Source organism: Canis aureus, chromosome 19, assembly GCF_053574225.1.
Source record: "Canis aureus isolate CA01 chromosome 19, VMU_Caureus_v.1.0, whole genome shotgun sequence".
Taxonomy (NCBI): Eukaryota; Metazoa; Chordata; class Mammalia; order Carnivora; family Canidae; genus Canis; species Canis aureus.
Genome location: NC_135629.1, coordinates 52,823,040 through 52,843,339, shown reverse-complemented (window position 1 = coordinate 52,843,339; position 20,300 = coordinate 52,823,040). Strand labels below are relative to the sequence as shown.

At 38.6% G+C, this 20,300-nt stretch overlaps 3 protein-coding genes across 3 annotated transcripts; 2 read left to right on the top strand and 1 right to left on the bottom strand.

The window, feature by feature from the left end:
- Window positions 1-836: 836 nt before the first annotated feature.
- On the top strand, window positions 837-1,793 carry LOC144289375 (olfactory receptor 7G2-like). The gene has a single exon (XM_077857512.1). The coding sequence runs from the start codon at window positions 837-839 to the stop codon at window positions 1,791-1,793; it is 957 nt and encodes a 318-aa protein (XP_077713638.1).
- Window positions 1,794-10,317: 8,524 nt separating this feature from the next.
- On the top strand, window positions 10,318-11,256 carry LOC144289374 (olfactory receptor 7G2-like). The gene has a single exon (XM_077857511.1). It carries the CDS (start codon window positions 10,318-10,320, stop codon window positions 11,254-11,256), a length of 939 nt encoding a protein of 312 aa, XP_077713637.1.
- Window positions 11,257-19,002: 7,746 nt separating this feature from the next.
- Window positions 19,003-19,941, bottom strand: LOC144289373 (olfactory receptor 7G1-like). The gene has a single exon (XM_077857510.1). It carries the CDS (start codon window positions 19,939-19,941, stop codon window positions 19,003-19,005), a length of 939 nt encoding a protein of 312 aa, XP_077713636.1.
- Window positions 19,942-20,300: the final 359 nt, after the last annotated feature.

Sequence of the window (20,300 nt, the reverse complement as noted above, 5' to 3'; positions counted from 1 at the left end):
TATACATATGCAGTGAAATGCCGGGACACCTGCACCCCGATGTTTCTAGCAGCAATGTCCACAATAGCCAAACTGTGGAAGGAGCCTCAGTGTCCATCGAAAGGTGAATGGACAAAGAAGATGTGGTATATGTATACAATGTAATATTACTCAGCTATTACTAAAACCCTGATTTAATATTGCTTGGTCTTGAGTTTCCTGCTTGCTAATTGGAAGCTGGAGAATTTTGAAGGAATAAAAACATATATTTTTCCTATCTTATTCCTATTATGTGGCATGGTGTGAGAAAATAACACATAAACTTGGAGTAATTGAGGAATGTAAAAAAGAGGAGGACAAAAACAAAAGAGGTTGAGAAAAGGAGAGAGACCAAGACAGGTAAAAGGCAAAAGAAAAGATGAATAATATTAATTTCTGTGATGAGCACTGGGTCTTCTATGGAAGTCTTGATCACTATAATGTATACCTGAAACTAATATTACACTCTATGCTAACTGGGATTTAAATAAAAACTATTTTTAAAGATTTTTTTATTTATTCATGAGAGACACAGAGAGGCAGAGACATAGGCAGAGGAAGAAGCAGGCTTCCTGCAGAGAGCCCGATGTGGGACTCGATCCCAAGACCCAGGGATCAGGCCCTGAGCCCAAGGCAGATGCTCAACCACTGAGTCACCCAGGCATTCAAATAAAAACTACACCTGAATATTATTTTCTTTTTAATAAGAAAAGAAATAATATTCAATTCATATCAGGATTTTCTAAAGACAAGGGATACTTGTACCTCTGTTACATGTACTCTCCTCTGTGCTTTTTTCCATCAGTCTCATCAAGAACATGGAACCAGAAAACCAAACAGGTGTAGCAGAATTCATCCTCCTGGGTCTCTCAGAAGATCCAGAATGGCAGCCCCTTCTCTTTGGACTGTTCCTGACCATATACCTGGTCACTGTGCTAGGAAACCTGCTCATCATCCTGGCTATCAGCTCTGACTCCCACCTTCAAACACCCATGTACTTCTTCCTCTCCCACCTGGCGTTCACTGACATCTGTTTCAGCACCACCACCATCCCCAAGATGCTGGTGAACATCCAAAGACAGAGCAAATCCATCAGTTACACAGGCTGCCTCACCCAGGTCTGCTTTGTCCTGTTTTTTGCAGGCTTAGAAAACTTTCTCCTTGCAGCAATGGCCTATGACCGCTATGTGGCCATCTGCCATCCACTGAGGTACACAGTCATCATGAACCCCCACCTCTGTGGCCTGCTGATTCTACTCACCCTGATCATCAGCATTGCAGATGCCCTACTCCACAGTCTGATGGTGTTGCGACTCTCCTTCTGCACAGATCTGGAAATTCCCCATTTTTTCTGTGAACTTGCTCAGGTCATCAAGCTCGCCTGTTCTGATACCCTCATCAATAATATCCTGATGTATTTAGTGACCAGTGTATTGGGTGGTGTTCCTCTCCTTGGGATTATTTTCTCTTACATTCAAATTGTCTCTTCTACTCTGAGAATGTCATCAGCTGGGGGGAAATATAAAGCCTTTTCCACCTGTGGGGCTCATCTCTCAGTTGTTTCTTTGTTCTATGGGACAGCTTTTGGGGTGTACATTAGTTCTGCAGTTTCTCATTCTTCCAAGGATACTGCAAGAGCCTCAGTGATGTACACCGTGGTCCCTCCAATGTTGAACCCCTTCATCTACAGCCTGAGGAACAAGGACATGAAGGGAGCCTTGAAGAAACTCATCTTGTTTGCTACTGTGTCATCTGCCTTGGTCTTGGGCTTCTAGAATGAGTCAAAGTACAGGAATACTGGGTGATCAGGTTGTCTGACCTTTCCCTCAACAAGTTCTTATGTTTCAGTGGTTAAATACCATAAAGGTAGTTCAACTTAGGTTGAAAACTGACTTTGGGTTCTCTAGCTTTGGTGTTTTTGAGGATGTATATGAACACTCTGAGCTTGATTTTTGGGAACCATTGAAGTAGAATGGATTCTGTCTATGGTTATTTTAGGGGACAGGTTCTCAGGAAAATGTTAGTGACAGAAGGATAGGGTGGGAAAGGACTGAACAAGGGTGTCATTATAGCCAGAGGACTGGCCTCAGCCTAGATTTGTTGTACTCTTAACCACTAGACACTAGAAAAGTGGTAACTATATGAGAAGATGGATATGGTAATTAGCTTGCTCAGCATGATAAGTCCATTATGTATGTATATCAAATCATCATTATGTACACTTTAAATATATAATTAAAAAAAAAGAGAGGTACTTCGGTGGCTCAGTTGGTTAAGGGTCCAACTCTTGATTCCATCTCAGGCTGTGATCTCAGGGTCTTATGATTGAGTCCCACATCAGGGTCTGCTCTCAGTAGGAAGTTAGTTGGAGAATTCTCTCCCTCTCCCTCTCCCTCTGCTCCTCTCACTGTTCACACATTCTCTCTTTCTCTCTCAAATAAATAAAAATAGGGCACCTGGGTGGCTCAATCGGTTAAGTATCTCCCTTAGGGTAAGGTCATGATCTTAGTGTCCTGGGATCAAGCCCACATCAGGCTCCCCGCTCAGTGAGGAGTTTTCTTCTCCCTCTGCCCCTCCTCCCATTCATAGCTTCTCTCTCTCTCTCTCTTTCTCTCTCTCTCTCAAATAAAATAAAATAAAATAAATCTTCAAAATAAATAAAAACAAATCTTAAAAAATAAAAAGTAAAAAATAAATTTGAAAAAGAGAGGTAGAGAGAAAAACATAGCATTCTCAGTCTCAGCTTGAGACAAACAGCCTATGTGAATTTGAGAAAGGTAAGGAATTTGGCAAATTAAGTTCTGGTTCCTTCACCAATTATCCTGATAATCTTAACAAGTACTGCACAATGCCAGCGTCTGCTAAGCAATTTTGATGTAAATATTTTGATTCCCTACAACCTAAAGGCTCTTGTTGACTGGCACCTTCCCCAGCAATTGTCCTAAGTAACCCATCCACTGATTCTGTCCTCAATAAAATCTTCCTATTTGCTGGTCTCACTGGTTCTGTTTTTCACTGTGTTCCAGAACCATACCATTTTAGTTACTGTGTCTCCATAATTAATCTTGATACATACTAAAGCAATTACTCCTTCCTCTTATGTGTCCTCAAATCAAATATTCTTTCTCCATTGCTCTTTCATACAAATTTTAAAATCAATCTCTCAAAATACAATAACATCTCGGAATTTCCATTAAATCTATAAAGTTAGTTAAGGTAAATTGTTTCTATGACATTGTGCATATCTATCTAAAAATAGAATATTCTTTCATTTATTTGGGTCTTTTTTAGAAATAGTTTTAATTTTTTGAGATCTTGCTATATGGCTTTCCATAGCAGCTGTACCAGTTTATATTCCCACAAATAGTGTAAAAGGGTTGCCTTTCTCCACCTACTTGTGGGTTGTCTCTGGTAACAGCCAAGTTAACAAGTATTAAGTAATATCTCAGTGAGGTTTTGATTTGCATTTCCCTGATGTTTAGTGATGTTGAGAACCTTTTTATGTACATGTCAGCAATTTGTATGTCTTTTTTTTAAGTTGCCATCTATTCAGGTCCTTTGCCTATTTTTAAATAAGATTATTTGAGTTTTTGAGCACTAGATGTTACACTATATGTTGGCAAATCAAACTCCAATAAAAAATATACAAAAAAGGATTATTTGAGTTTTTACTGTTGAGTTGTATGAGTTCATTATATAGTAAGGATATGAACCCCTTAAGGATATGAGCTTTGAAAAGATTTCCTTCTATTCCAGAGGTTGCATTTTCATTTTGTTGATTGTTCCTTTTCCTATGTAGAATCTTTTTAGTTTGATGTAGTCCAACACGTTTATTTTTGCTTTGTTGCCTTTACTTTTCATGTCCAATCCAAAACATCATCACCAAAACCAAAATCAATGGATTATCCCCTACATGTTGTCCTTGGAGTTTTACAGTTTCAGATCTTATATTTGGCTTTTGTGATTGGTGTAAGGTTGGGGTCCGGTTTCATTCTTTAATCTTCATTACCCAGAATAAGTATCCACTTACCTGTGAACATAAACCAGCAGAATCACTTGCCCCCATCCCACTTACCATTTATGGTTTCATTTTCTTGTAATATGTGGAAAACTTTATCATTTTTTGAACCCAGCTAAGTCTTCATATCTCCCTATTATTCGTGTGTTTGAAGTTTATTGGTGTTATGATGGTGAAGAGTGATATTATAATGCCATTTTGTCATAAGTCTATTTTCAAAAATATATTTTTTCAAAATATGGCTTAAGAAAATTCTATTAGAAAGAGTTAAAATGTGAAAAAAAATCAAGTTAAAATGTGAAATACATTGGTGAATATGTGAAAATACTGAAACGCTTAAAGAAATACGTTTTCAAGTATTATTATTAATATTAACATGGGGTATCATCCACATCTATTATTACACATGAAATCTCTGGGTGATGGAAAACTGCACAGTACTTCCTTTCAGTGACATTGAACTTTATCATAACAGAATAAAAAAATGAAGAACCATAATTCAATCTAAAACTCCACACTGGGAAAAAAATGTACATTGTATCTATGGACCAGGTGATTATGAAAATTTAAAAAGAGAGTATTAAGTCTGTCTGTATTGATCACAGCCCTAATGATCACAGTGAATAGATGAGATTCTCCGATGGAGAACAGAAAACAGGTACAGGAAACATTCGATGACTCTAAAAGTGAAATATTCAGGATCCCTGGGTGGCGCAGCGGTTTAGCGCCTGCCTTTGGCCCAGGGCACGATCCTGGAGACCCGGAATCGAATCCCACGTCGGGCTCACGGTGCATGGAGCCTGCTTCTCCCTCTGCCTGTGTTTCTGCCTCTCTCTCTCTGTGTGTGTGACTATCATAAATAAATAAAAATTAAAAAAAATAAAAGTGAAATATTCCTAGGAGTTTGAATTTTACAATATCTTTATATTTATAAATATATTATTTACACCCAGTACATGAATAATACTTACACATTTAAAATTGGAATTAGGCTTCAAGATATTAATCATATAGTGATACCTCTCTCTGTAACTTTAAGAAAAGAAGCCTGGAACTCATTAAAAAAGGAGTGTGTGTAAATGTGTGCAAGGTGTATGAGAGAGAGGTAAGCATGAATGGGCGGGGAAAATGACATACACCTGGCCTCATAGGCTCATGGATTAGCCATCATGAATTCCTCTCTTCTTAGTCTCGGTCTTTAAGGATTTGCAGAGCCTATGGATCAGAAAGGCACTAAAAATATTGTCTAATGAGGAGCTTTGGATATTGACTCCCCAGGGATAAAACACTTCCGTAGCCCTTACCTAGTCAAGAAGAAGCACACCTGAGACTCCAAACAGGAATGATCTTTCTTGACCAGGAGCCCATTGCCTCACTTTGTCTCTCTGCCCTTCTTGAAGACAGATCTTCCATCTTTATATCTAGGTAACATGTGATACATCATTCCACACTGATGCCAGCCAGGTAACTGAAAGTCCTTTAGGTAATGCTTCTGTACAAGGAGCAGGTTATTTTATTACAGATTCATCCAGGGCAAGCAATGAGGAGTGTGCATACATGGAATGATGAGAACCAAGTGTCCCATGCACTCTAGCCTGTCTTCCTGTTGACAAGTTCCTCTGTATATTTGTACTGATACTGACCCTGGTCTCAATCAGTTGGTCCCCTAATCTCCCTAAAATATGACAGAAAATATTTTCCTTCTGATTAAAATCAGCCCCCCCTTTTTTTAAGTTTAGTTGCCATCTGTCACCTCACATTCATTTCTTGTGATGAGAAATTTTTTTAAAGATTTTATTTATTTATTTGAGAGAGAAAGAGAGAGCGTGTGCATGAGCAGTGGGGAGGGGCAGAGGGAGAAGGAGAAGCAGACTCCCTGCTGACCAAGGAGGCCAGGACCCTGGGATCATGACCTGAGCCAAAAGTAGACTCTTAACTGAGTGAGTCACCCAGGTATCCCAAAAATCAACCCCTTTTAAAACAAGATGAGCATTATACACTTTCCCACATTTACTTGAATTCTTGTGATGGTCGTGGGGAAGAATTTGGGTCAGCTTTTCCTTTTACTTGCATTCCTGGTTCTTGACATACTGTTGCATAGAAGAGTGTATTATCCCTGTAGTTCCCTTGAGGACACAAGAAAAAGAGTCAAGGTACAGGCAGATATAGCTGGCTACCCTGTGAGTACATGTATTCATCATCATAAAATTACCAAGAATTTTATATCACAATAGCAGAGATGTATAATAAAAAACATATGAACACCCTTCCACTCATTCCAGATGACCAAATGTTGATTTTCTGATATATTGGCTTCAGGTCTTTTCTATAAAGTTAAAAAAAAAAAAGTAAATATATATGCACCTCTTTTTCTTCCCCTCCTGTTCTCCCCTTCCCAGAGAGACAACACAGTCTTGAATGTGATGGTAGCCCCCATTCATAGTTTTATATTATACATGTCTTCATAAACATACATAGGATAAAAGGCCTCAACCATAATATCCATCAGTTAGGGAATGGGGAAATAAACCATGATGTAACAATATCGTGTAAGACTCTCTAGTAATTAAAATCAGTGAATGGGATTGAATATATGAAAAAAATCAAAAAATAAACTGCAGAAGCATACCCATTTTAAATGGCATGTACTGTATGGTTCCATTTATATAAGGCTTTTAAAATGCAAAAGAATGTAAGTTTTTATAAAATGATATTACTAATCATAGCAAAAATTTCAGGGGAATAATGTACATAAAGTTAGTGTACTGGTTCTCCTAGGGAAGAAAAAGAATCAGGATTGTGCATACTTATGATGTGGGGACTTCACCTATATCTCCACTATCAATTGCAATAAAAACACTCAGAATGAGGACAGTGAAGTATCTAAATTTGATCATGTCAACAGGTGGGAAACCCAGCACTTCATTGTTGTCTCTGTGTTATTCTTTGCTTGGGTTTATTTTTATTAGGGATTACTACCTGAGAGATTTCAATATATATTTAGAGTTTTCTCATGCTATAGACTTTTTGTCATACGAATGTTTATAGGTTTTTCCTTTTTATCAACTTATAAATCTGATTCATTTTTTCTTTTTTAAAATAATCTTTTTTATTATTTACTTATACTTCTATTAATTTATGATCAGATAATGTCACCGTAAAGATTTATACTTTAATATTTGCTAAAGTTTTTTGTGATTACTTGATTAGAGCAGAAAAAAAGAAAAAGCAATTGTGGAGAAGGAATTTTATATGCTGTCTTTGGAATCAGACATATCTAGTATATGAAATAAACATAATGAAAATTTAATAATAAAATTAATAGGGATGCCTGGGTGGCTCAAGCAGTTGAGCGTCTGCCTTTGGTTCAGGGCCTGATCCTGGAGTCCCGGAATCAAGTCCCACATAGGGCTCCCTGCATGGAGCCTGCTTCTTCCTCTGCCTGTGTCTCTGCCTCTCTCTGTGTGTCTCTCATGAATAAATAAATAAAAATTTTTTAAAAATAAAATTAATAAGTTCAATTTAATAGGTGTATATAGGATTTTTATACCTTACGGTTTCAAGAATATATGTGTTCTTAATCATATTTTTTCTTTAATTCATTTTAATTGCTATATAATTCATCATCTGTCCATGCCAAATGAATATTGGTATAATTCCTGTGCATTTCATTCCTTTTCTACACAATAAAGAATCCCAGCTAGAGTTTCAGCTCATAAACACTACTCTGAAATTTGCAGTTATCATGCTAGGGATGTACTTCCTCTCTCTTTACTGTCTTTCCTCTGTTGCACACCCTACTGTTTTCTTCTGAGAAATGAAACATTCCAGGTGCCACCATTCACAGACCTAAAACTACACACACAATAGCAAATGTTATTAGGAGGGTCCTATATGCTTAGTGCTGTGCTGGCTGCTTTTCTTCTATGCACTGCTCATCACTGCAACATCCCCATAAGATTTGATGACAGTTTCCACTCTACATTGAGGAAACCAAGACCTCCACACAGTTGAAAGGCTTTCCCCATTCACAAAGCAAGTGCTAGTTTGTATTAAATTCAGAGTTCTGAATCTAAGTAATACACCAAATGATAAAGGCTGTCATGGCCACTTCTATCGGCCCTAGGTGAGAGAGCACCACTGCTTTACAGAAGCACTTCTATTAGGGCACTTGATTATCTTATAAGTACCATATAAATCTGCACTGTCTTGAAAGTCTTTGTCTTCCAAGGACCAATAATTGCTTAAATTTTCCTCTATTCCCTGAGGAGTCTATGAATTTAATTCTTTCTTTTTCATTAGCTATTTTTTTAAATGATCTGCCACCTACCACCTTGGGTGGAAAAGTCCCCTTATTTTTTAAAAATTTTTAAATTTAAACTCATTTTGCCTAACATATAACACCCAGTGCTCATCCCATCAAGTGCCCTCAGAAAAGTCCCCTTAAAACAGAGAATGTCATTGGCATACCTGCCTAGTTTGCCTTACAATGCATCACTAATGCAGATGAGTAGCAATTCCAAGGAGAAGTCTTATGATTTTCAAGTTTATAAGCAACAGTTTAATTTTTTTAAATAAAGACTTATTTATTTGTTTTTCTATTTTTTATTTTTTTATTTATTGGAGTTCAGTTTGCCAACATATAGCATAACACCCAGTGCTCATCTGCCAAGTGCCCCCCTCAGTGCCCATCTCCCAGTCACCCCAACCCTCCACCCACTTCCCTTTCTACTACCCCTTGTTCATTTCCCAGAGTTAAGTGTCTCTCATGTTTTGTCACCCTCATTGATATTTTCACTCATTTTCTCTCCTTCCCCTTTATTCCCTTTAACTAATTTTTATACTCCCCAAATGAATGAGACCATATAATGTTTGTCCTTTTCCGATTGACTTACTTCACTCAGCATAATACCCTCCAGTTCCATCCACATAGAAGAAAATAGTGGGTATTTGTCATTTCTAATGGCTGAGTAACATTCCATTGTATACATAGACCACATCTTCTTTATCCATTCATCTTTTGAGGGACACTGAGGCTCCTTCCACAGTTTAGCTATTGTGGACATTGCTAATAAGCAACATTTTTAAATCTATGCTCAGGTAAGGGCATATACTTGAATGGATGCCATGACTTTCTACACTTTTTCATACTACAACTCTATGTCATGGGTAGAAATGGACACGCCTTGTAGGTGAGGGAAAAGATTGAAGGCATTTCTCAAAATGGAAATATTAAAACTTTGAAAGGAACTTACATGAGAGGTGATTTAGGAATGCTAATGCTGTGTCATCCAGAAGTGTTAACAATGGTTGGTCGAGACAGTCAACTCATTTCATATGTGGATTTAAGAAACAAAACAGATGAGCAAGAGGAAAAAGAGAAAGAGAGGGCAAACCAAGAAACAGACTCTTAATCCAGAGAACAAATGGATGGTTACCAGAGGAAAAGGGATGGAGAAAGAGCTTAGATGATGGGGATCAAGGAAGGCACCTGTGTTGATCACCTGGTGTGATCACCTTCTGTGGACATGTTGAATCACTGTATTGCTGCCTGAAATTAATAATTGCACTGTATGTTAACTAACTGGAATTCTAATAAAAACTTAAAAAAAAAAAGGATGGTCAACTCAGCAGTCATATGACCTGAATTCAGATCTAGTCTGCCATAATCTGTACTCATGATATAATCTCACCTCAACTAAGAATCCTCATGGGTGAATGGAGTAATAATGATTTATCATCAGTAATTTGACACAATCTTCAGATGATTCTGAGCATGTCTAAGTTTGGAGAGCAGACTCTGCAGGAGAGAATGGATAACTTCATTCTCATCTTACCATTTGCATGAAGGCAAGAAATATTTCCAAAATAAATACCACTCATTCACTTCAGACTCAGCACTTAGTACAATGTGTGAGGAAGAGATAGTGACCAATAAAAATAAGGGTCAATAGAGGGAGAAGGGCAAGAAGAGTGGGAAATTATGACAGAGGGAAAAATTAGAAGAGGAAATGATTGAAATATTCACATGGATTCTCAATAGGTTTTATTCATTTTTCTAAAATCACTGGCTCTCAAACTTTGTCATATATCACATTAACCTGGAGGGCTTGCCAAAACAGATTGCTGGTCCTCAACCTCAGAGTTTATCAGCAGTATATCTGCAGTGATATCAGGTTTGTATTTCTAGCAATTCCCAGGTGATGTTGCTGTGGCTCATCCAGGGACCATTCATTTTATTTGGTTTTCACTCCATCTTTTCCATCAGATTCATCAACAACATGGGACCCAAAAACCAAACAGTATTTTCAGAATTCTTTCTCTTGGGACTGACAGAGGATCCAGAACTGCAGTCCCTACTCTTCAGCCTGTTCCTGTCCATATACCTGGCCACCATCCTGGGAAACGGGCTCATCATCCTGGCTGTCATCTGTGACTCCCACCTCCACACTCCCATGTACTTCTTCCTCTCCAACCTGTCCTTTACTGACATCTGTTTAAGTACAACCACCATCCCAAAGATGCTGGTGAACATCCAAGCACAGAGTCACAGCATCAGTTACACAGGCTGCCTCACCCAGGTCTGCTTTGTCTTGACTTTTGTTGGTTTAGAAAATTTTCTCCTTGCAGCAATGGCCTATGACCGCTATGTGGCCATCTGCCATCCCCTGAGGTACACTGTTATCATGAACCCCCAACTCTATGGCTTGCTGATGGTACTCTCACTGCTCATTAGCATTGTCAATGCCCTGCTCCACAGTCTGATGGTGCTACAGTTATCCTTCTGTAAGGACATGGACATCCCCCACTTCTTCTGTGAGCTTGGTCAGATTGTCAAGCTTGCCTGCTCTGATACTCTCATCAATGATATTCTGGCATATTTTGCAGCTGGCTTATTTGGGGGTGTTCCTCTCTCCGGAATTATTTTCTCTTATACTCAAATTTTCTCCTCTGTTTTGAGAATGCCATCAGCGGGCAGGAAATATAAAGCTTTCTCCACCTGTGGCTCTCACTTGTCTGTTGTGTCCTTCTTCTATGGGACAGCTTTTGGAGTATACATTAGTTCTGCACTTAGTGACTCTTCCAGGAAGACTGCCATGGCTTCAGTGATGTACATCGTGATTCCTCAAATGATGAACCCCTTTATCTACAGTCTGAGAAATAGTGACATGCAGGGTGCCTTGAAGAAACTTTTCAGTAGGATACCTTCCTTTCTGTGATTGTTCTGTGTACTTTGGGCTGGTTGTTAGAATAAATCAGAGTTTTAGGACTCACAGGAGAACCATGATGTATAATTCACCTGTAACCAAATGCTTGTAATGTGACTAGATAACGTAATGGCCACATGCATTTTAACTTAGACTTGAAGCCTGACTTTTATTTTTATTTAGCTTTGTTATGTTTGACAAATTATTTCAGTTCTTATTTCAAGTTTTTTCTCAGTTCCCTAGGGGTAGAACCTGAGGCAGAGGTCATAGTTTTATAATGTTTGCATGCATGACTCCCAGAAGAAGGAAAATTGTAGAATATGGATAGCTCAATAAAGGATAGAAGCACAACTGGGGTCATATCTGCAGACTGGCTTCCACCTTATCCCATGACAGACCATGTCAATTGAAACCCAAAGTCAGGCCTTAGTGAAGTAAGGGAACTTACCTGTCACACCCCAATTTAGTAAGGATGGAGACCAGTCACTGGTAAATTGTATCCCTGGGAGGCAATATTAACACTCACTATACTCAGTTTTGTTTTCTATAAGATTGGTATAATGATATCATCTCAGCTTTAAATAATTGTGAGTTATTTGTGCTTCATCAGTGAGGAAGACTTCAGTTCTAATAAGAAGAATACAAGAATACTCCTGACTATAATATGGTCAAACAAGAAACAGTTGTTTGTCATTACTAGGACTTCAGAGATAAGAAATGTACAAGAACAAGGGATAGGGCTTCACTCCATTTCTCCATTTGGTGGCTTTGTCCTAAGACTGGTTCTACTCAAGTCACAAGGTGATGGCAGCAAATTTAGATGTCATACTTGAACCTGAAGCCAGGAGACAGAAAACTCTCCCTCCCAGTTTTAGATGAGACTAGGCCTCTCGATGGAATCAACCAAAGCACATCTGTAGGAAGTGAAATGGAGGCCCTCAATATGATAGGTCTACTCCTAGTCCCCCCAATTTGTGATTAGTAACTCATGATAAAAGGATGAATGTTATTGGAACTTATTTGAAAAAGGGTCTTTGTCAAGGATGCACTTACATTGAGTTATCTAGGTGAGCCCTAAATAGACATCATATGTTTCCTTATAAAATAGGTAGAAGAAAAAACAGAAAAGGAAGAGGAAATGTGACCATAAAAACACATATCAGATTGATGCAACCAGTATTTGATTTCCATATTTGATCATCTTTTGTCCTATAAAACTGTCATTTTTATCCTACAAAACTGTCATTTTGATAGGACCCTAATGTGTCCTTTTTTTAAAAAAAATCACTCCTTTACATTGCCCAACACTACATATTAAAGAAATTTGACCTAATATTGGCCTTGTTAAATGTTTAAACCTAATGAATTCTCACCAAGATCAGCTATATGACAGAAGAGGGGTTTCCTGACCCCCCTCCTCCTGGGAACACACTTACCATTGAGGTACACATGCGTTAATTCCCTTTGAGAAAAATCCAGAAACTGGTTGGGTAACTCCTACATATCAGAGCACTGAGAAAATACCTACCTCAAAAGAGGTGGGAAAAACTGAAGTATGCTCACACCATCAACCCCCCCACCCACCCATAGGACAGCACCTTACCGCCAGGTGAGAATCCCCAACTCAGCTCATCTCTGAGGAATGAAGGGATAAGACCACACACATGGGGACCCAACTTGTATGACAAACTCCAGGAACTTGCTCCCAAATCTTCTAGCTCTGAGAGCAATAGGGCTTGGCATTTCCAAATCCCCAGATACCACAGAAAATCATGAGACAGTTTTGTAGGGCTACATAAATACTTCTTGTGGTTACCCCCTGGGCTCAGCACACAGGGAGGAGGCAGAAACACAAGGCTCCCACCTTCTTCCTGGAAAGTGTTTAACTGCATACTTTCCCAACTGTTTCCCAAGGGTTGGGCTCTAGTCAGCCTATATCTGTGATCTGATTGGGCCCCTCTGGAAGCCTGAAATGGCTTCTATACACTTCTGATGGAGGCATCAGGTATCCTGACTTCAAACTATGCTACAAAGTTATAGCAATCAAAACTGTTTGGGGGATCCTTGGGTGGCGCAGCGGTTTGGCGCCTGCCTTTGGCCCAGGGCGCGATCCTGGAGACCCGGGATCGAATCCCACGTCGGGCTCCCGGTGCATGCAGCCTGCTTCTCCCTCTGCCTGTGTCTCTGCCTCTCTCTCTCTCTCTCTCTCTCTGTGACTATCATAAATAAATAAAAATTAAAAAAATTAAAAAAAAACTGTTTGGTGGGGTGCCTGGGTGGCTCAATCAGTTAAGTGTCTGCCTTCAGCTCAGGTCATCACCCCTAAGCCCTGTGATCAAGCCCTGTATTGGGCTCCCTGCCGAGCAGGTAGCTGCCTTCTCCCTCTCTTCCCTGCTCATGTTCTCTCTTGCTATCTCTCTTGCTCTGAAATAAATCAAATCTTTTTAAAAACTGTGTGGTATTGACATTAAATCACACACATAGACTAATGGAACAGAACTGAGAGCCCAGAATAAACCCTCACATATATAATCAACTTGTATTTGACAAAGGAGCCAAGGACACTCCAGGGAGAGAGGATAATCTCTTTAATAAATGGTGTTGGAAAAACTATACCCCCACACATAAGAATGAAATTGAACCCCTATCTTACATTACTCACAAAATTAACTCAAAATTATTCATGACTTAAACATAAGACCTGAAAAGCATATAACTGCTAGTAGAAAACAGAGGGAAAGCTCCTTGACATTCATCTTGGCAACAATTATGATGCCAAAAACACAAGCCACAACTGCAAAAATTAATAAATGTGTCTACATCAAACTAAAAAGCTTCTGCATAGCAAGAAACCATCACCTAAATGAAAAGCTTACTTATTTCAATCCTTATAAATCATGTATCTGATAAGAGATTAATAATAGCCAAGGTATATAAAATACACATATAACTTAATAGCAAAAAATAAACCATTTGATTTAGGGACGCCTGGGTGGCTCAGCAGTTGAGTGTCTGCCTTTGGCTCAGGGCATGATCCTGGAGTCCCAAGATCGAGTCCCACATTGGACTCCCCACAGGGAGCCTGTTTCTCCCTCTGTCTGTGTCTCTGCCTCTCTCTCTCTCTCTCTCTCTGTCTCTCATGAATAAATAAATAAAATCTTTAAAAAAATAAAAAAATTTTAAAAATCAGCAGAGAAACTGAATACATATTTTCTAAAGGGTATACATAGTTCTAGCAGTCTTTTGGGTTCTGTATATAGTATCATGTCATCTGCAAATAGTGAAAGTTTTATTTTTTCCTTGCTGATTTGGATGCCTTTTATTTCTTTTTGTGGCCTGATTGCTAGCTAGGACTTCCAGTACTATGTTGAATAAAAGTGGTGAGAGTGGATATCCCTGACCATAAAGGAAAAACTCTCAGTTTTTCCCCAATTAGTATATTAGCTGTGGCTTTTTACATACACATGGCTAACACGTTCAAGAAAAGATGCTCAACATCACTAATCATCACAAAATGGAAATCAAAACCACAGTGAGATATCACTTGACACCTTTTAGAATGGCTTTCATACAAAGGACAAGAGAGGGACACCTGGGTGGCTCAGTGGTTGAGTGTCTGCCTTTGGCTCAGGTCATGATCCCAGGGTCCTGGAATCAAGTCCCACATCAAGCTCCCCACAGGGAGCCTGCTTCTCCCTCTGCCTGTGTCTCTGCCTCTCTCTGTGTGTCTCTCATGAATAAATAAATAAAATCTTTTAAAAAAAAGGACAAGAGATAACAAGTGTTGGCACAAATGAGGAGAAAAGGAAGTCTGGCATATTGTTGGTAGGAATGTAAACTGATGAAGTCATTATAGAAAACAGTATGAAGTTCCTCAAAAATATAAAAATAGAACTACCATATGATCCCTCAACCCCACTCCTGGAGATAATATCAGCAGGAGATGAAATCACTATCTTGAAGAGATATGTATACTCCCATGTTCATTGCAGCCCTGTTAACAATAGCCAAGACATGGAAATAACCTAAGTGTCCATCAGCAGATAAATGGATAAAGAAATGTGATTGGTATATGTATGTGTACAGACACACACACACACACACACACACACACACACACAAAATGGATTATTCACCCATTTAAAAAAGAAGGAAATCCTGCCATTTGAAACATATGGATGAACCCTGAGGTTCAGGTTCCAGTGAAATAAGACAAAGACAAATGCCATATGATCTCATCTAGATGTTGAGTTCAAAAACAAAACAAAAACCTGAGCCCATAGATACAGAGAATAGATTGGCGGTTGCCATAAGTGGGGATGGAGGAGTTGGTGAAATGTGTGTCAGTGGTCAAAAGGCAAAAAATTCCAATTATACATCATGGGGATGTGATGTAATAAATTGTATTGCATATTTGAAAGTTGCTAAGATAGTAAATCTTAGGGCCACCAAGGTGGCTCAGTCAGTTAAGTGTCTGCCTTCAGCCCAGGTGATGATCCCGGTCCTGTGATCCAGCCCTGCATCTGGCTCCCCGCTCAGCAGGGAGTCTGCTTCTCCTTCTCCCTCTGCCCCTTCCCCTCACTCATGTTCTCTCTCTCTCTCTCTCAAATAAATAAATAAAATCTTTTAAAAAGAGAGAGAGAGAAAGTAAATGTTAAAGTTTTCATCATAAAAAATTATTTGTATCTATGGTGATGAATGTTAACTAGACTTATTGTGGTGATCATTTTACAATATATGCATATGTGGAATCATTGTGTTGTACATCTGAAACTGTTTTATGCCAATTATACCTCAATTTAAAAACTTAAAGATGGAACTATTGTATGAGCCTGTAATCCCACTTCTGGGTACCTGTGCAAAGGAAGCAAAATCAGTATCTTTAAGTGATACCTGTTCTCACATGTTAGTTTCAGCATTATTCACAATAATCAAGATATGGAAATAACCTAATTGTCCACTGACAGGTGAATAAAGAAAATTTGGTGTATATACGATGAATTATTATTCAGCTATAAAAATAGAAAGAAATTCAGCCATTTCGACAACAGCTCAGCAGAAAAACCATAACCACGTATTTAACAGAGAGTAAAAATAAATGACCCATAAATATATGAAATGACAATCTCATAGATAATAATGGAAATGCCAATAATAAAATAATGTTACGCTCACTGGATTGTCAGTATAAATGAAAACATGTTAGTGATAGTATATATCACCAGGAAATTTTGGTGAGCATGTCAAATGATTCAATCACTTAGGGAAAGTCTTCAGAAATACCCAGAGGACTGACTTATTTCATGTAGCATAATAGCTTTTAGTGCCATCCATATCATTGCAAATGGCAATATTTCATTCTTTCTGGTGGCTGAGTAATATTCCATTATAAATATATACCACATCTTTACCAATCATCTGTTGATGGACATTTGGTCTCTTTCCATATTTTGGCTGTTGTGGACATTGCTGCTGTAAACATTGGGGTGCATGTCCTGCTTCAAATCTCTATGTTTGTAGCCTTCAAATAAATCCCTAGTAGTACAGTTTCTGGGTTGTAGGGTAGTTCTATTTTTAACTTTTTGAGAAATAACCTATGATTTCACTCATCTGCGGAATTTAGGAAACAAAACAGATGAACATAGAAAAGAGAAGGAAAAATAAAATAAGATGAAAACAGAGAGGGAGGCAAACCATAAGAGACTCTTAACTCTAGGAAGCAAGCTGAGGGTTGCTGGAGGGGTGGTCAGTGGAAGGATGGGGCAATTGTGTGATGGGCTTTAAGGAAGGCACATGATGTAATGAGTATTGGGTATTATGTGCAACTGATGAATTACTAAATTCTACCCCTGAAACTAAAAATACAGTATATGTTAACTAAACTGAATTTAAATTTAAAATTTTTTAAAAAGAAATATCCAAATATTATGTGTATGAGTATACCTCATACACATAATAATTCTATCCTGAGTATAAAACGTTCTTCTTTCCACCATGAAATGTATGTGATAATACTCAAGCAGATTTATTTATACACGAAGAAAAGTACCAACCAAAATATCTTTCAACCTCACAAGAATACCTACTTTGTAATGTCTCTGTACATAATATAAGAATAGAAAGCAATGAAAATAAATGAATTACTGCTAAAATAAACACTTCTGAACCTCAAAAGCGCAAAGATGGAAAAACAAGACACAAGATGCATTCATTAAGATTTAACTTTTAACTTGTTCAAAAATAAGAAAATTTACACATTGGCTATGGATACATTTGGGTGATACTAACATTGAATCCCACTGCCCATTTTAAAGGACAAACATGATCAAATACTGGCAAGTTCATAGGATTCAACCTAATAGAAGAACATCAACCAAATGATAAATACAAAGTTCGGTATAGTGTTTGCCACTGGGGAGAAAGAAGGTAACGTGGCTGGGACACCATCAAGTGGATTCTCTGTGGCACTGCTTTATTTCTTCACCTGGGTGAGAGGTATGTGTTTCACTATCTTACCTTTTTTTTTTCCTATAGATACATTTTATATATGCTTTGTATATATTTTAACAAGAAGACTTTAGGAAAGGTTTCATATTCCAGATTTAAATACATTCATCCATAGATTTCTTCCATCTGTTGCAACCATCTGGACTATAGGAGAGCCAGATCTGGGAGGAAGCCACCATATGGAAGAATGAATGGAGCCTTACTGTCCAGTTCTTATATATTCCTACTTCTAAAGTCCCTACAATGAAGGATAACTCATTTTTTTACAGTTTTACAGAGGTATAAATAACAAAATTAAGGTGTACAATGTGATGACTTTATATATATATATATATATATATATATATATGCACTGTACACTTATTGCCACAAGAAAGTTAATGAACACATCCATCACCTTATAACCCTCTTTATGTGTTGAGCATATTAGAATCAGGATTTCTTTTTCTTATTACAACCAAATATCTTGTACTGATAAAAGTTAATTCTTTCTATCACGTCAAACCACTAAGATAATATAATAACGGCATTTTATATGTAATGAAACTAAGTGTAGTGGTTGCTGAGGTTGCCCTGTGAAGGTACAGTTTCCAGTGACTGGAATTGGTGATTATTGAATTGGGGTACAAAACATCAGCACATGGCCTTCCAGTAGTTCCAACACTGAAGTGCAGTTCTCATGGTATAATCCTAGAATCAGGTAGACTCATGACATCCTCATTTAAATTCTTTCCCTGTTCTATCTACCTTATCCTACTTCTCTTCTGAAAATAAACTTCACAAAATCACTGCTATAAGAACCTCTGACTGAAGTTCTGCTTTTAGGGAATTTGACTCAGAAAGTGGAATTAGAGGGATGCCTGGGTGGCTCAGTGGTTGAGCATCTACTTTTGGATCAGGTCATGATCCCGGGGTCCTAGGATCAAGTCCTGCATCGGGCTCCCAGCAGGGAGCCTGCTTCTTCCTCTGCCTATGTCTCTGCCTCTCTCTCTCTCTCTTTCATGAATAAATAAATAAAGTCTTTAAAAAAAAAAAAGAAACTGAAATTAGAGCTTTGAAATCCCTTGCCAAACACCATACCACATTGCTGGATAAAGTACAAGTTAGCTTTCCACATCAAGTTAAAATGCACATGGCCATCTTGTAATTTTAGTAGAAGTTGATGATGCAAGAATTGAATATTCCAGCTCACCCTGTATTTTTGTCACTTTGACTCATTTTAGAAACCACAGTCAAATGCTAATGACACAGTCACAGAAGAGAAGGCATTCTACTTATGAGTTTCCTCAAGGCTCCTTTCATGTCCCTGTTCCTCAGGCTGTAGATGAAGGGGTTCATCATTTGAGGGACAACAGTGTACATCACTGAAACCACTGCAGTGTTTCTGGAAGAGCTAGTAAGAGCAGAACTAATGTACACCCCCAAACCAGTCCCATAGAACAAGGACACAACAGAGAGGTGAGACCCACAGGTGGAAAAGGCTTTATACTTTCCACCTGTTGATGGTATTCTCAAAACAGAAGACACTATCTGAGTGTAGGAGAAAATGATTCCACACACAGGGATACCACCAAATACGCTAGTTGCAAAATATATCAGGATGTTATTGATGAGGGTGTCAGAACATGCGAGCTTGATGACCTGAACAACTTCACAGAAGAAGAGAGGGATTTCAAGGTCTGTGCAGAAGGACAGTTGCAACACCATCAGACTGTGCATCAGAGCATCCCCAATGTTAATGCACAAAGAGAGTAGAATTAAGAGGCCACAGAGGTGGGAGTTCATGATGACCATGTACCTCAGTGGATGACAGATGGCCACATAGCGGTCATAGGCCATTACTGAAAGAAGAAAACTTTCCAAACCACCAAAAGCCAGGATAAAGTAGATCTGTGTGAGGCAGCCTGTGTAAGTGATGCTCTGATCCTCTGCTTGGATGTTCACCAGCATCTTTGGGATGGTGGTTGTACTTAAACAGATGTCAGTAAAGGACAAGTTGGACAGGAAGAAGTACATGGGGGTATGGAGGTGGGAGTCACAGATGACAGCCAGGATGATGAGCAGGTTTCCCAGGATGGTGACCAGGTATATGGACAGGAACAGAACAAAGAGGAGGGGCTTCAGTTTTGGATCCTCTGTCACTTCCATTAGAAGGAATTCTGAAACCCCTGTGTTGTTCCTGAGTCCCATGTTGTTGATGGATCTGATGGAGAAGGTGAAGTGACAACACAGTCAAATGTGTGTTTTCTAGGCCAGCAGAAGGAGCATCATCAGAGACAATCACTGTCTTAGGATGGGACAGACTAATAGAGAAGGATAAGAAATGGATGCCTTCTGAAGGCATATTATCCTGTTCCATTACCAAAAACCTGAAGCTGATACAGCAGAGTGTCATCCATTGTTAATTTCCACAAGGATTGATAGGTGGCCTTTAAAAAAAAAATACACTATCTGGGCACCTGGGTGGCTCAACCAGTTAAGCATCTGCCTTCTGCTCAGGTCATGATCCCATGATCCCAGAGTCCTGGGATCAAGTCCTGCATTAGGCT

What these genes read in the sequence shown, in the direction of transcription:
- LOC144289375 (XM_077857512.1), top strand. Translation starts at nt 837, where the DNA reads ATGGAACCAGAAAACCAAACAGGTGTAGCAGAATTCATCCTCCTGGGT.
- LOC144289374 (XM_077857511.1), top strand. Translation starts at nt 10,318, where the DNA reads ATGGGACCCAAAAACCAAACAGTATTTTCAGAATTCTTTCTCTTGGGA.
- LOC144289373 (XM_077857510.1), bottom strand. Translation starts at nt 19,941, where the DNA reads ATGGGACTCAGGAACAACACAGGGGTTTCAGAATTCCTTCTAATGGAA.